Source organism: Typopeltis vanoorti, chromosome 8 (genome assembly GCF_054136105.1).
Source record: "Typopeltis vanoorti isolate ZY-2024b chromosome 8, IOZ_Tvanoo_1.0, whole genome shotgun sequence".
NCBI lineage: Eukaryota > Metazoa > Arthropoda > Arachnida > Uropygi > Thelyphonidae > Typopeltis > Typopeltis vanoorti.
In genome coordinates this window covers 25003818-25021271 of record NC_143556.1, presented here as the reverse complement: position 1 = coordinate 25021271, position 17454 = coordinate 25003818, and the positions used below count along the sequence as shown (strand labels likewise).

Here is a 17454-nt window from a genome sequence, read left to right as displayed (position 1 = left end):
ATTGAATAAACTTATATGGAATCAGAGATAAAGTAGCTAAAACTAGTAGTATTTAAGACAGTGTTCAGTTCAGTTTTAACTTAGATTGAAAGTTAGACATCAACATAGAAAACTAAGCAAAAGTATTTTATGTTGGAGGTTTAATGGATTTTTTACAACACTCAAAAAGAATTAAAATAGAATTTAATACTTCCTATATTTCGTCCTAGTCACTAGGACATCTATGGGGATTACAAAGACAATTAATGTAACATGCACACAAAAACTTACAATACTAAGCCCAACCACGTGGGTGACAATAAAGATCTATCTAGGTGGAGTGCCCTCTAAGGGCAGTAGTAGGTGGCCTGGAATGTAAGGTGGGACCTCTGGTGATGACTGTTTCCCAAATCTTCGGAAGCTTAATGCAACCGTATTTGTTAAGATTTGGTTGGTTTCTGAGAGCTGCTGCTGCTGCTGCTTCTAAGAAAAGTCTCTCTTTCTTGAATTTGCTGTGGTGGAGCATGGTGGTTTTCTTCCATGATACTCTGTGGGTGGTGTCCAAAACATGGTCAGCCAAGCCTGAATGGCCATAGTTGTGTTTAACGATGTACGACTTGTGTTCCTCCAGGCGGATGGATGCTGATCTGCCTGTCTGTCCAAAGTACGCAAGCTTACAGGAACAGGGTACTTTGTAAACTCCAGGCAGAGAGAGAGGAGGGAGCTGATCTTTCGTAGAACGGATAAGGGTAGCCAGTTTGCGGTAGGGCTTATATGCTGTGTGTAGGTTATACTTTTTTAGTATCGTGGCTATTTTTTCCGAAGTGCCACGGATGTAGGGTATGGTGATGGCATTTTTAAATTCTTGTTGACGAGTGGGACGGCGGAGCTTTACATGCGGAGCTCTCCACTGTTCTTAACCCTGAACTTTGGTCGATTCTCTCTGACATTTCGGAAACTTCTGCACAGAGAGAATTTCAGAAAATAAAAAACAAACACGTCAAGAAATACAACAACCTGGTTAAAGACAAACCACAACCACAAATTCAACTGCTCCAGACAGTAATAAACCTCTCGTCCAAAAGGCTCAACGATGATGCCGTCAGCGCCCTTTGCCTCGGCCGTAATTTTGCCGTTGCCCCAAAAGAAGTGCCGGTGCTCGATGTAATGGTTAACGTCGAACGGGGGATCGGTCACTTACCGTTGGAGGTAGCCAACAACATCCTCGTTCACTCTTCGCCTCCAAAAAGTAACTTATCTTATTCCCAACGCATGGCTCTCCAGAAACTACGCAAAGAAAAAAGTATCGTCATCACCAGAGCGGATAAAGGTAATGCCACAGTTGTCCTTAATACCAGTGAATACAATCGTAAAATGAACATTATCTTCCGCGATCGTGCTACCTACATCCCGCTAGAACACGACCCCACAAAAACGCAAGTTAAGAAATTAAAATTCTTACTTAAAAAAGTAACCTCCTGGCCCCCCGACGTCACGAAAAAACTTAAACCTTTCCGCTCCCGTCCCCCCCGAATATACGGGTTACCAAAAATCCACAAACCTAATTCCCTACTCAGGCTTATAGTAGATGCCACCAATGCACCTTGTTACAGACTGTCTAAACAGCTGGCCAACTCTCTGTCCCCCCTCACCGGAAATTCAGCTTCCTATATAAAAAACTCGACCCACTTTAAAGCCCTCACAGAAAATTTAACCTTGAATAATACAGACATATTAGTAAGCTTTGATATCTCCTCCTTGTTTACCAATATTCCCTTAACTGACACTTTATCTCTCTTAGAAAATGTTTTTCCCTCTGACATCTTAGATCTCTTTTCCTTCTCCATCAACTCTGGGTATTTCGCTTGGAATAACAAAATCTACAAGCAGATAGAGGGAACCGCTATGGGCTCCCCCCCCCTTGCCAATTTCTATATGGAAGATTTCGAAAAACGAGCCATAGACTCAGCCCCACTCAAACCTTCTATCTGGCTAAGATATGTAGATGATGTGTTCTCTATTTGGCCTCATGGCCCAGACACCTTAGACTCCTTCCTCGGTCATCTCAATAGCCTACATCCAAGAATCCAGTTTACTATGGAAAAGAAAAAGAACAATTGTTTACCCTTCCTAGACACCTTAGTTACGCGCCTGCCTAATGATACACTTGCCTTCACTGTATACAGAAAACCCACACACACAGGCAGATACATTCACAAACTCTCCCACCACCACCCCTCACAACAATATGGCATCATTAAAACCCTTACCAAGAGAGCCCACAATCTTTGTTCCAGTGGAACTGCCCTCACTACTGAGCTTAACCACATACACAGAACTTTCCTCTCCAATGGCTACAGCGAACACTGCATCAAAAAAATAATCAATTCCTCCCCCATTCCCCGTCCCGCTCGTCAACAAGAATTTAAAAATGCCATCACCATACCCTACATCCGTGGCACTTCAGAAAAAATAGCCAAGATACTAAAAAAGTATAACCTACACACAGCATATAAGCCCTACCGCAAACTGGCTACCCTTATCCGTTCTACGAAAGATCAGCTCCCTCCTCTCTCTCTGCCTGGAGTTTACAAAGTACCCTGTTCCTGTAAGCTTGCGTACTTTGGACAGACAGGCAGATCAGCATCCATCCGCCTGGAGGAACACAAGTCGTACATCGTTAAACACAACTATGGCCATTCAGGCTTGGCTGACCATGTTTTGGACACCACCCACAGAGTATCATGGAAGAAAACCACCATGCTCCACCACAGCAAATTCAAAGAAAGAGAGACTTTTCTTAGAAGCAGCAGCAGCAGCTCTCAGAAACCAACCAAATCTTAACAAATACGGTTGCATTAAGCTTCTGAAGATTTGGGAAACAGTCATCACCAGAGGTCCCACCTTACATTCCAGGCCACCTACTACTGCCCTTAGAGGGCGCTCCACCTAGATTGGACTTTATTGTCACCCACGTGGTTGGGCTTAGTATTGTAAGTTTTTGTGTGCATGTTACATTAATTATCTTTGTAATCCCCGTAGATGTCCTAGTGACTAGAACGAAATATAGGAAGTATTAAATTCTATTTTAATTCTTTTTGAGTGTTGTAAAAAATCCATTAAACCTCCAACATAATGTCCTCACAGCACTTAAGCCTCTACACAAGTAAGCAAAAGTAATTGGACAAGTAATAAGCTAAAATATTTAGGAATAGAATAAAATGACTTCATCACATAAATTAAAGTATAAGAACAAGAATGAAAGCTAGTGGAATATCTGGATCTGGAAGAATAAGAACATAAGTAAAGATACAAAAATAAAAAACTACAAAAAAAGAGTATTAAACTAAATTAGAAATCAGAAAATTATAAAATCTATCTAATAAAAGTAAACAACTGGATACTAGAGGTAAAGAGAAGTAGAGGAAGACTGAGATGAAGATCATAAGGGCTAATTGAGAACAGTGTTGCTGCAAGCAGTTGTGCTTAATAGTGGAAGAAGATTGAAAGTTTGGAAATGAAGCAGTTGGTCATATATGAGAGTTGAGGAAAATTGAGATTTGGGAAAGGGTGGAAAAAACCTTCAAAGACAAATCAGGATCTGCATAGGTTGGTGCAATTAGTAGCATGTTAGAATATTAAAATATAAGAGGTATCACTATATGAGAACTCACAAATAACAGATTAATTATGAAGGAAATTTTTGGTGTGAGATAATTATGTAATTTGAACACAGAATCCTGTACATCCCACCTGAGAATACATATCAGCAAATTATTGATGAGGTTTATTATTAGTATTCATTAAGCGCCTCTGTAACGCAATTGGAAGAACGATGGTACATTGTGCCCTTCGATTGGAATAGGCCTAAGTTCGATTCTCGTCGCGATGGGAGGAATCTTTATCTGGACGATTTCAATCGAAGGTGAGTTAGCTGATCTCATACGGAGGTAGCAGGGTTTTTTCTCCCGGAAACTCGGGTTTTCATCCCGCATACAGACAAATCAGCCTCGGAACACGCGCAATTTACAGACAAAAAATACTAGTTGTGGTGGGTGGTTGAGGAGATGATTCATAGTAGAGGTTCGGTGTAGTGGTTGAGACAGTTGTAGGTGTCCTCCCATGATGAGTCTTCCTTGGAGGTGTCAGGAATAATAATAATAATAATTACTGTTTTTTTTTTTTTAATCCTCAAATGACATATTTTATAATCTTTGCAAAGTCTCGTTTTTTTTTTTTTTTTTTTTTTTTTTTGTTTTTACTGAAGAGATTTTTATTGGTTTGATTAATTGTAGAAATATAGGATATCATTGTCATGAATAATTTCTCCAGTGTGAATAATATTAGTTGAAAATTCTTCCGGTGAACCTTTCTTAAGTAAGTGAAATTTTCATTAAATCCAGATTATTTACTAATTGAATTAAAGTTACTTGCAAATATGTTTGATCAACTGTAACTTAATAAAACCAAAATCTTCTACACTTAAGAAGATATGAGGAGGTATAATAGCCCCCTACCACACACACACACACACACACACACACACCAGCACCACTGTTCTTTTTTCATACTTTCAATGTGGAATGACATATGTTCTGGAAACATATTGTTTTTGATATAGAAAATTATAAGAAAAAATATACACCGTGTATTTTAATTCAGATTTGTATAGCCTCTTTTCTGTCAAATCAAATCATTACATTTTCTGCAGAGAGTTTGCAAATAGTATTGGAAGAACTTTATTTTAAAACCACAACAGTCATGTAGTTATCAAATTACACCAGCATCATTTCTATGCTAGGAATTTTAATATGTATTTAAAAATGTATTCAGTCAAGCTAATTGACATATCTTTATTTTAATAGTCAGAAAATGGAGACCAACGTCCATTAAAACGTGAGAATCCTCACAAATACCTTTTGTACAAGCCCACCTTTAGCCAACTTTTTGTATTCCTGGCATCAGGATTTAAAGAATTGCCTCCTAGTGGTGTATTGCTTCTTTACCTGTCTGCAGATGGCTGCTTTTCAAACATAAAGCATCCAGATGATAGTAAGTTTTAAAAAATATATATGTGTGTGTGTGTGTGTGTGTATTTGAACAGTTGTATCTAAATATGAATTACATTGAATTAGGGCAATTTCTCTTTGATATGTTGCACTCTTTTTTAGGTTAATATTCACTGTATTGCTAAGCAAACACGATGGAGAAAGTAAATTTATCATTTTGTCATTATCCATCATAATCTCTTCCTATCAGTTAAGTACTTTTTTGGAAAAAAAAAAACATCAGAAAAGAACTAGATATTTATAACATAAATGGAAAGAACTTCTATTTAGGATGGAAAGATATTGGCTACCAAAAGAGGTGGAGAGGTATAGACCAAAGGGAACAGGCAGATGCCTAATCCTTGAAGAGAAGAACAAGAAGAAGACTTTGAAAAAACTGGTTCTGCACTGGAAAAAGAAAACTCATACAGAACTAAGTATGCATAATATTATTATTACATGCACCTCCAGGGAGTCCAAAGACTCATCAAGGGAGAGTACCTATTCTACAACTCTGTCTCCACTAACAAACTGCAAATACAGCAATGCCATCTTCCGTCCACAACCACTTTTACAGACAATCACAAACATCCATGCCCACAGCAGGATTCGAACCCACAGTCTTTTGACTGGATATCAGATACGATAACCATTCAGTCAATCAGGCTAGAAGATATTATGAATGTCATTGAAATTGTCGAACAGAGTCTATGGTGTTATGCTTGTCCTTGTGCACTGTTGTTAAACATTTCAGACAAGAATTTATGTTGCATACTTAAATTCCATCCTTTAACAATTCAGATGTTGCATGCGTTTAAATGCAATTGTTAATAGTTCCTAAACTCATTTGAACAGTAATGAAGACTTTGTCTGTTTTGACTGATAAAGTACATTTTTAAAGGGGGTGCTTAAGGGTCAAAGTTCTGTATAACTGAGAGGAGACCTCCACATAGCCTTTAAAGGAATATGGAGAACTGGCCAGGACTTTTGACATAATGTCCCATCTCACCTTCTTGTGGTGCACCCTGTTAGGTATCTTTCTAGATACTGAATGAACGAGGATGGGCTGGCAGATTGGGATTTAGCTTACTAAATTGTATTCTTATTGGCTTAAACCATAATATACAATTTTGGTGCAACATGACAGAATTTAATGCCTGCTGTGCCATCGCCAAGTTAAACAAGGCCCAGTTGTTTTTGCCAGGAAACTAGGTCAAACAGCAAAAAAGTCAGCTACTAGAACAAATAATAAAACATGCCCCAATTCAAGATCATCAGAGTTCAAGATTGGTACTATCAACATAAGAAGCCTGAATGGCAAAGAAATGGAGCTAGCTGAGGAATTGGATAAGTGCCAGATCGACATAATAGGGGTGAGATGAAACAAAAAAGACAAAAACTGGTGAGGTCATTCTGAGCAATAAATACAAAATGTTATATTCATTCAATGATAATGAAGGAAAGAAGTGGCCTTGTATTTAATATTCAATACTAAATACAAGGACTAAATAGTAGAGTAGGAAATGATTGTCAGACATACAAATATATTTTGGGAAAATTTGGAGAAAAGAGCAAAGCTAATAATGATGGCAAATACCTGTTGGATTTCTGCTCAGTACATGAACTGATTATTACTAACACAATGTTCCAACAAGAATGTGCACAAATTCACAGGAAGAGAAGCTGCAAGGAATAAGAAAAGTCTCATTGACTATGTTATTGTTGATAGTGATGTTTTCTCCCTGGTGCAGAACACCAGAGTGTACAGAGGATTTGAAATTGGTAGTGATCACCATTCAGTCTTGAGCAGGATAAAATTGAATTTCATATTGAAAAGAACGTGTAAGAAAGTTTTAAAGTGAATAAAAGTTGAGCAGCTCTCAGATGTGAACTGTAGAATAAAATACAGAAACATTATTCAAGAAAAAATGAAAGATTTTGAAAACAGGAACCAAACCTTGGAGATTCAGTGGCAAGTCCTGAAAAAAAACTGATTGATTCGGCCTGGGAGCCATGTCATGAGGTTGTCTGCAAGGATAGAAAAATCAGAACTCCACGGTGGACACAGGAAGTTAAACATGCAGTGAAGCAAAAGAAAAAAGCATATCAAAAGTTCATGGTAAATAAGTTAGCTTTCTCTTAGAGATTACAGAGACAAATAAGAGAAAGCTAAACACTGTGTAAAACTAGCTAAACAAAAGTCATGGGAGGACTTTGGCAAGAACATAGAAAATAAATATCAAGAAGGTGGCAAGATGTTCTGGAGGTTGCTGAAGAACCGGAGGAAAGAGTGCTGTGAAAGGAATTAGAGATGATAAAGGTGACATGAAAATTGGGGGAAAAGATATCCCTGAAGTATCGAGTAATTACTTTGAAAAATTGCTAAATGAAACAATCAGTGACAGCACAGTGGTAAAAACACACTGACCAGGCATACAATCAGGAATACATATCCATACTTGAAGTAGAAAAAGCCATCAAAGGCTTGAAATGTGGAAAGGCAGCAGGAATAGATGATATTCAACCAGAAATGCGGAAGCATGGTGGTATAAAAGTCTTACATGGCTACACTACATAGTTCAGAAACCCTGGACAGAGGGATGAATTCTTGATGATTGGAATAGAACTCTCATAGTACCCATATATAAATAGGGAAATTAAACTGAATGTGAGAATTACAGAGGTGTTTCCCTACTGCGTTCCTGGTGAGATTTATGCAAGTATACTAGAGAAACGATTGAGAAGAATTGTGGAAGAAAAGCTTGGTGAAGAACAAGCTGGATTCAGGCCAAATAGAGGCTGTCAGGATTAGATCTTCACTTTATGACAAATAGTTGAGAAATCATGGGAATATAACAAAGATCTGTATTTAAGTTTTGTCGATCTGAAAACGGCATATGACAAGGTTCCAAGAGAGAAGCTATTGAATACTCTACAGTTATATGGTGTGAATGGGCATTATATCAAGCAATACTTAGTCTTTATTTGAGTTGTAAATCAGCAGTTAGAATTGAAGGAAGTTCAGGAAGAAGGTTTAATGGTAAATCTGGTGTCAGACATGATATACATTATCCCCATTTATATTATACTATAAATTATACATTTTATAGTATAATATAATTATACATTACAAATTATACATTTATATTATAATATAAATATACATTATTTATTAATTAGAATGGAAGGAAGTTCAGGAAGAAGGTTTAATGGTAAAATCTGGTGTCAGACATGATATACATTATCCCCTCTGTTATTCATTATCTATCTATAAGGATCACATTATGAAGGATAGTAGTATTAAACTTGATATCAAAATTGGAGATGTTAATTTCAGCTCTTTGCTTTATGCGGATGATGTTATACTTCTAAATAAATCTGCTTCAAGTCTTCAAGATATCCTAACTAAATTGAATAGCTGTTATAATAAATGTGATATGAAGGAAAGCAATAAAAGGACAAAGACAATGAAAATAGGTAGAATCATTGAAAATGTCAACTGCGTTGTGAATGGAGAACCTATAGAACAAGTAAAACATTTCAGGTGCTTAGGCATGATTTTTAGTGAAGATGGTAAATTAAATATGGAAATATACAACAGAATCAACAAAGCTGATATGGTAGGAAGTCAATTGAATAAATTCATATGGAATAAGAGAGGAATTAGTTAGTACACTAAATTACTAAATTACACAACATATCAGCAAAGCTACTAAATGATTGAAACATATACATTTTTCGTACACTTAGCAATTATACTTTACTTAGCATTATGAGGAAGTCAATTGAATAAATTCATATGGAATAAGAGAGGAATTAGTTAGTACACTAAATTACTAAATTACACAACATATCAGCTAAGCTACTAAATGATTGAAACATATACATTTTTCGTACACTTAGCAATTATACTTTACTTAGCATTATAAAACACATCTTACTGTTGGTATAGAATAACTATTCCCTTGTAATGAATGTTGTCTAATGCGTTATTGTAGACGTGGGTATTAACTCTTTATTCTGATTAGCAGTGCACTTTTGCTTTCATAACATAATAAATTTAGTTTAATCCTTTATCCAAGTGTGAGCAAACAAAGTTTTTGCGCCTGAAGTATCTTCAGGACTGGGGTAAGGTGGTACAACACCAGGGCAACTCGTTGCAAAGGTGGAGCAGGCTACCAACACTCCTGTCTCAGTATCTCCTATAATGCAAAACACCCCCTTTTATATGCTCCCTGCTCTTTGTTCTCAAACTTCAAATGTCTGTAATTACCCTTCGGCACTGTGGCATCAATTTGGTTTTCTCGCTGAAGGTGCTTGCCCTAGGAAATCAACTTGTTCACAAGTTGTTGCGAACTTTTTTGATACACTATTCTTCTTCTTCTTCTTCTTCTGCAGCTTTTCCCACTTAAGTAGAGTCGCTGCTTGTGGTGAGTCTCCTCCACAACTTCCTGTCTTGGGCTGTAGCCACATCCAAGTTCTCCTCCACCATCTCCCTCCATCTCTTCTTTGGCCGTCCTCACTTCCTCTTCCCCTGCACATCTAGCTGCATGACCTTTTTTCCCACATACTCTTCCTCCCTCCTCATCACATGACCAAACCATCTCAACCTTGCCTCCTGTATCTTTGCTCCTAAGTTCGTAACTTTCACCGTTCCCTTCTTACATAAACATTTCTCAGATGATCCTTTCTGGTCACACTACACATCCACCTAAGCATTCTCATCTCCGCTACCTCCATCCTGCTGATGTTATTTTTCCTCAGGGCCACAGTTTCCAAAGCATATGTCATAGCTGGTCTCACTAATGTCCTGTAAATTTTGCCTTTTAGATTGATCGGCACCCTCTTATCACATAGCACTCCAGCCATCTCTCTCTCTCTAGTTTCTGTCTGCCACCTCTCTTCCCCTTCCAGTCATGCTTCCAACATTCAACGTTCCCACTCACAACATTCTCTCCACTCACTGGGCTCTCTTCTTTAATCGCAACTGCCCTTGATGTGGTAGCCCTTGTCCACTTCTCGCAGCTGTAGGGCGATGTGGCTGCACATCGCTTAAGGGGTATGCCCTAGTGCTTGTATCACTTTCTTTTCGACTCATTTAATCATATCTAGAGCTGGCAGTGAAGTTTTATGACTGGATACCCTTCCCGACATCAACCCTCACCATTTATCCAGGCTTGGGACCGGCACCTATTGGGGCTAGCTTGCTCCCTTTGGTGGCTGCAGTAGGTGAAATGACATGGCAAGATAGGAAAGATTCACCCCTAGCCCTCGAATACTCTAATAGCATTGGGGGTAAGGAGCAATAAGAGAAGAAAGAAGCAAAGAAAGAAGGGTAGAGGACCAGTCTACAGATAATATAACAGATGTATATTACATGAAGTAAGGCATGGTCCAGCATCAGGTACCTCGTGTTTGCCATGCCTGTACTCACTAAAGTGAGCCCATGAGTGATTTCTGATACACTATTCTTATGTGTTAATATCACTTAATTTTAAGTACAATAATTGAACAGGAATTATTTAACACAAATTTCAATACAGTAAATTTCTTCTCTGACAAAAGGATTCTTACATTATTTTGGTCTAAAACTCCTGTAAAATTGAGATCGATAAATTATTTTAATTTATCTCACGAAATTTTACATGGTCATTTGTTCATGATTTCAACCAGTTATTCCTTCACTGCCTTATCTACTTCATTAAAAAAAAAATAATAAATAAATAAATAAAATAAAAAGTGAGTCAAACACTGAGAAGCTGGTTGCCCACAGTTTTGAAGCAGACACTTGTACATTGCTTTTTAATTGCTGAAAATTTAAATTCCCTTTTATAAATTGAGCAGTGCTATAACAGCAAAAATATTACTGTTAATTGTTAAAAAATAATGTTAAATTAGCTATTCTAAATTGTAAGACAACTTCCTATTTTTACAGTACTTGACTCACTTTTTGACATACAGGATGATTTTTTTATGATATGTCACAACATTCATTAAAAGTTAAACAGGCTTTCACTGTATTAATCATCCCTCTCACCCATAGATGCTTAGTTTAGTTTGTATAACATTTGACAACTATATAAATTCCAAAAATTTATTACATTAAATACATACATAGAAGGTTAAACAAACACAAATGCTTGTTCACAGGTATTGATAAATCATTTTCCTTGTGCATTTCACTTTTGTCATAATCACAGGATAATTACAAAATGCTAGAACTGTAACTGCATTAGATTATTTTACTAAGAATTTGTGTAGAATAGTGGATGAAATGTTAATATGACCCAAAATTAAAATTAGGAAATATGTTTCAGCATGGAGGCCTTTATACTTGATATCAAAATCAATGGTGTTTAAGTGTTTTAAAGTATGGGGGTATGGTAGTCAAAGCCAGTGTAGAAAACCTTACATTCTAACATGCTAACATAATGGTCAGTTTTGACATCTCTTCCCTATTCACAAATGTCCCACTCAAGGAAACCTTAGAGCTCATCCAAGCCAAATTTCCTCCTGATATCTCAGCCCTATTTCAGTTCACAATGAACTCAGGCTATTTTGTTTAGCAAGGAAAATTCTACAAACAGATAGAGGGGACAGCCATGGGTTCACCACTCTCCCCACCCTTGGCCAACTTCTTTATGGAGACTTTGAAGAGAAAGCCTTAAACTCTACCCCACAAAAACCTACCATATGGCTTCGCTATGTTGATGATGTGTTCGCTATTTGGCCACATGACTCTGATACACTCCTCTCCTTCGTAACACACTTAAACAACCAACACCCCAGAATCAAGTTCACCCTGGAAAAAGAGGAAAACAACAGCCTCCCTTTCCTAGACACACTAGTCACCTGCCAGCCTGATGGAACCTTAGTTTTCTCAGTTTATAGAAAACCCACCCATACAGGCAGATACATTCACCAACAATTCCCCTCCCCCTCCCAACCACTGAACTAAATCACATCCTTAAATCACTTTCTCAGCCAATGGCTACAACCTCAAAAAAATCCAAAAAATACTAAAACCAGTAAACCACAATCCCCTTCCCCACCTTCACAATAAAGATTACTCTAAATCCATCACCATTCCCTACATCCAGGGCACCTCTGAAAAAATACCCCTCCCCCACCCAAAAAAAAAAAAAAAGACCTGACCTCATATTACAGACCATATAGAAAATTGGCATCCCTTATCTGCTCCACAAAAGACCAACCACTTCCCCTAGACCTACCTGGTGTATACCAGATCCCTTGAAGCTGTAAGCTGTCCTACTTTAGCCAAACAGGCAAGACAGCGAATATCAGAATTTCAGAACACAAAGACTACATCCGCTTTCACCATTACAGCCATTCTGGGCTTGCAGATCATGCTCTGGATACACGCCATAGAAGACATTGGAAGAAAGCCACAGTAATACACTGCAACAAGTTTTAATTTGAAAGGCTATTCTTAAAATCAGCTTCAGCCCTCAAAAACATGCCAAACCTCAACAAATTTGGATGAATGAGACTGCCTCAAATTTGGGAGACGTACATCATGAGAACTTCAGCACAACGGCCAAGAATACCTAATATAGCCCGCTAGGGGGCACCATCAAGACTTTAGGAAAAACAGTAGCTTTCCCTCTTCGACCTCATTTGCTGTTCTAGTGCCTGCATGCACGTGTCTTAGTCTTATGTTCCCATGAAGATGGCAATGTGATTGCCGAAATATAGGAAGTATATATTAAAATTTATTTTAATTTATATTCCAGTATACGTTGTGAATTCCTTAAGTTATTTAATAATCATGTGCAGCCAACGTATAAGCCTATCTACAAGAATTACTTCAAGTAGAAAAAGCCATCAAAAACCTGAAATTATGAAAAGGTGCTGGTGTGGATTATATTCAATCAGAAATGCTCAGATAAATAGTTTTACAGTGGCTGCAATACATAATTCATAAGACATAGTCATCTGATTGATTGGAATAGAACTTTTACAGTACCCATCTATAAGAGAAATAAAACAATGTAAGAATTAAAGAGGAATTTCTCTGCTGAGTGTTCCAGATAAAATTTATCCTAGCATACTTGAGAAGAGGTTAAGAAAAATTATGGAAGAGAAAGTTGGTGAACAAGGTGAATTTAAGCCAAATAGGATTGTCAGAATCAGATTTTTACTTTATGACAAATAATTGAGAAATTGTGTGAATATAACAAGAATCCACTTTTAAGTCTTGTAGATCTGTAAAAGGCATATGACAATGTACCAAGAGAAAATCTGTTCAAAAACTGCATATTGATTGATATTAACTATGTTATATCAATAAGTATGTAGTTTATATTTAAGTAAATCGGCAGTTAGAATTAAAGGGGATACAGAAAGATGATTTGATGTTTAAATCAGGTGTAAGACAAGGATGCACAACTATCTCGGCTATTCTCATCTATATATAAATAGCACAGTATGAGGGAAAGCAGCAATAAACATGATATCAAATTTGGAGATGGTAATCTCAGCTCTTTATGCAGATGATGTTATCAAATAAATCTCTTAAATTAATCAGTTGCAAGTCTGTAGATTCCTTAATTAAATTGAATAACTGCTGTAACACATTTAATATGAAAATAAACAAGAAAAAGACAGGCTGTGAAAATAGGCAGAAACATTGAAAATGTTAGTTGCATTTTAAATGCAGCACTTATGGAAAAAAGTAAAACATTTCAACTATTTATACACTTTTTTTTTTTTGTGAAGATTGCTAATCAAATGTAAAAATAGACAGCAGGATAAAAAGCTGGTATAATTGTGGAAGTCAGTGAAATAAATTTATATGGAATAAAATACAAAGTAGTCAGAACACTCAGCTGCTGTATACAAGATTATGGTCAAACCAATTTTAACTTTACAGATCTTAGAGCTGGTTTATAAATAAAAAAGTTGATCAAAGAGCATTCAGAAAGGTGTTAGCAGAACTAATCTAAGTGATATGGTCACTTGAATAGAATGTGAGAGGACAAGTTAACAAAACAGGTGTTTGATGCCAGAATAGGTGGGAAAAGACCCAGAGGAAGACCACGATCTGGGTAACTTGGTGTAGTTAAAAGTGCCTTAGAAGACTGACAACTTTGGAGTCCAACAGACTAATTTGAGGAAAATTGTCGATTAGAAGTTAATAATGTAGACTTTTCATATAGTAATATTGTGGTATCTTATACATTGTTTAAGGGTACATATCAGGAGTTTGATGGTAATGATCATACAGAGCCTTTGAATCTTCTTTGAAATGCTATTCACATTTAAAACTGTTTCTACCAAGAAGTTAAGCATTATTCCCAAGAATAATGCTTAACTTTGGTGTTTGGTGTTGATATCGTGTTGTGCAAGACTCAAGTTTGGAAGTTACATGTATTCAGTGTAGTAGTGATGTTCATGAATCCTTTTTTCAGGGTATATTCACAAAGAATCTGTTAACCAGCAGTTAATATCTTTTGTAGTTGTCAAGAGAAATTTTGTTTATCAGAAAATATGTGGATCAGGTGAACCTTCTTTCTTCTTCTTCTTCTTCTTCTCTCTTCCATCATCTATGTGGATGATGATGAGGCCAAATGAACTCTTTCCACTTCTGTCTATCCTGGAAGAGTCCGAACAATTCTGTCCAGTTTGCTGTCGCTTGTTGCGATTTGGTTTTCTGGTCTTTTATTTTGTCTATCCATCTAATTCTGGGCCGTCCTTTGGATCTTTTACCTTCCATCATTGTATTCAGGGCTTTAAATGGTAGTCTTTCTGTTCCCATTGTGGTCACATGGCCAAACCATCGCAGTCTTCTTTCTTGGATTTTGTTGTCTTCGTTTCTTAGTCGATCCTGCAGAGATACTCCAAGTAATCTTCTTAGCCAACCCATTTCAGTAACTAATAATTTTTTCTCTTCAGCCTTTTTGAGATTCCTGCATTCACTTCCATAGAGGAGTATTGGGAGGACCATTGTTTCATAGATTCTTACTTTTATTACTTGTTTGATGTCTCTTGATTTCCATATTTTATTAAGTCATCCAAAAGTTTGGGATGCTTGACTGATTCATCTGTTTATATCTTTTATAATTTCACCATTGTACTCAATAACTCCTCCAAGGTAGGTGAAGTTTTCTACCTGCTCTAGATTCTTACTATCAATTTCAATTTTCAGATTGGTGCTTCTTTTTCCTATTTGCATAATTTTTGTTTTGTCTTTATTTATGTTTAATCCAGATTTTATACACTCCTCCTTTATTTTATCAGAAATTCACTGTAGAGTTTGTGCTTGCAAGTAATGCAATGTCGTGTGCAAATTTTAAATTTGTCACATTTTTCCCATATATTTTGATTCCAGAGTCCTCGTTGTTTAAGGCCTTATTGGTTGCTTCTTCCGGTGTAAGATTGAACAGGTCTGGTGACAGATTGCATCCCTGTCTTACTTTGCTCTCTGTTGGAACCAGTTGGTTAAGGTGTCCTCCATTCATACTGCACTTTCAGATTTCTCATATAGATTCTTCATTATTCTTATGGTTTTGTTGGGAATTCCAAATTCTTCCATAGTTTTCCATGGTTCTCTTTGGATTGAATCAAATGCCTGATGAAAGTCTATTAAATTTATGTAGTTACTTTGGTTGTACTCTAGTGTCTTTTCTATTAGCTGTCTTAAGGTGAATAGTTGATCAATTGTGCTTCACCCTGCTCTGAAACCAGCTTGTTCTTCTCCTAGTGCCAGTTCTATATATGGCTGAATATATAGAACTTCTTTAGGATTCTTCTAATAGATTTGAAATGCCCAAAGTATATAAGACTTGGAACTCTGTGTTGTTACACTATCCTTGGATTTAGAAATATAAGAAAATACTTTCATGTCTAGTTGGTGGTTACCAGATTCCTTGTTAACGTAATCTAATATACTTTGAATAGACAAGCCATTCAGTGGAGGAAATAAAAAGAAAGATTTAGTAAACATCAGTACTGCATGAATACCTGAAATCTCAGATGGTTCTCTCACAACACTATTGAGACCACTGTCTGGAATGATGCTTTCCTTCTCCATAGAAGCAAATTTGAATATAAATATCTTTTCAAAGAAAGTTCAGAGGCCCTGTTGCACTTAACTTCAATTGGAATGCTTGTGCTTCTGTCCTAAAAGGGTGGGCGATTCTCATCCTGTGTATTTAAATATCAGAAAGTAGTAATTATATGTTTGTTATAATCCTTCTAGCATGCAGCATTAGCTGTTTTAAGTTAAATGATTGTTGCATTTGTCTTGTATTCTCTCTCTCTCACTCACCTGTTTTGTTCCAAACTGATAATGTTACTCTTAGTTTTGACATGAAATATTTGTTTGCCACTATTTAATAAAGTTATATACTGTTGTGTTTAATGTGTTTCACTTTCGATTTTAAAAAAATGTAGCAAATGTTGAGTTAATCTTCTGCTTTAGTGATATTTCTTGCTGGTTGCTTGGATTGACTAAATTTGCTGGTATTTTTTACATAACCATATATATGCATCTGGAAATTCTATGTAAACCTTTTTCTATCATTATATTTACTTTGGGTATGTTGTCAGGAGTTCCTCAAACTCAAAGTTTTGGACTTTGAGGAACTCTTGCAAAATACTCCGTATTACACGAGTAGAATAGATTGATAACAACTTTGTCAAGAGATAGCATGCTTGTTTGGCTGTGTTTTTTCTCATCCATTAAACTGAGCAAAATAGATTAACATTCTTGGTGTATAAAACAACATTCTGCTTCTCATCATCATTCTACCCAGAAATGAGATGTTGTAAAAACTCTTACAGATACTTTGTTTATTTGTGTTATATATATATCTGTGATAACAGAGAGGAACAAGAAATGGATTACCCAAGAGACAGTCTTGTAAAAAAAAAAAAAAAAAAAAAAAATGATTAAAATCTAAAAACTTAATGGCATTCTATAAAAAACACCTAACGACTAAAATATGCAACAAGATTATAGTCACTTTACCATACAGCAGGAGAGCAAAGTAGGCTTTCATACCTATGAAAAAAATTTTCACTTTGCTAAGATCACTTAAACAGCCTCATCTACTTCTCAAGAAACTGTGTGCGTATATAGAATTTTTTTTTATAGCGACATATGTTACTTTGGACAAGCAGGGCAGTTGGAAGAAATATACTATAAGAACATACAAAGGATGTTGAAAAGTAACAATCACACAAAGAGGCCTATCTTCTTCGGTTTTTTTTTTTTTTTTTTTTCAAATGAAAAACATCAGATAATTTAGGAACTAACTAGAATGCCATATACTGAGTTTAATTAATAGCTGTATTCTAAGTTTAAAGAAACCTTAGAAATGGTATAATGTTCTTATTCTAATAAAAATCATAGTCTTAATCTTAAACGAACTTTGGTCAGCCTAAATGATTTGAAATTCACAGT

General features: G+C 36.3%; 1 protein-coding gene across 2 annotated transcripts in view; it reads left to right on the top strand.

Moving 5' to 3' along the window:
- Window positions 1-17454, top strand: part of LOC150103860 (protein SCAI) — a 399077-nt gene that overhangs the window by 257543 nt on the left and 124080 nt on the right. For both annotated transcript variants that reach the window (XM_090396561.1, XM_090396560.1), the window contains one exon: window positions 4845-5031. In XM_090396561.1, coding sequence (XP_090252687.1) covers window positions 4845-5031 — 187 coding nt within the window. The remainder of the gene's footprint in view (window positions 1-4844; window positions 5032-17454) is intronic.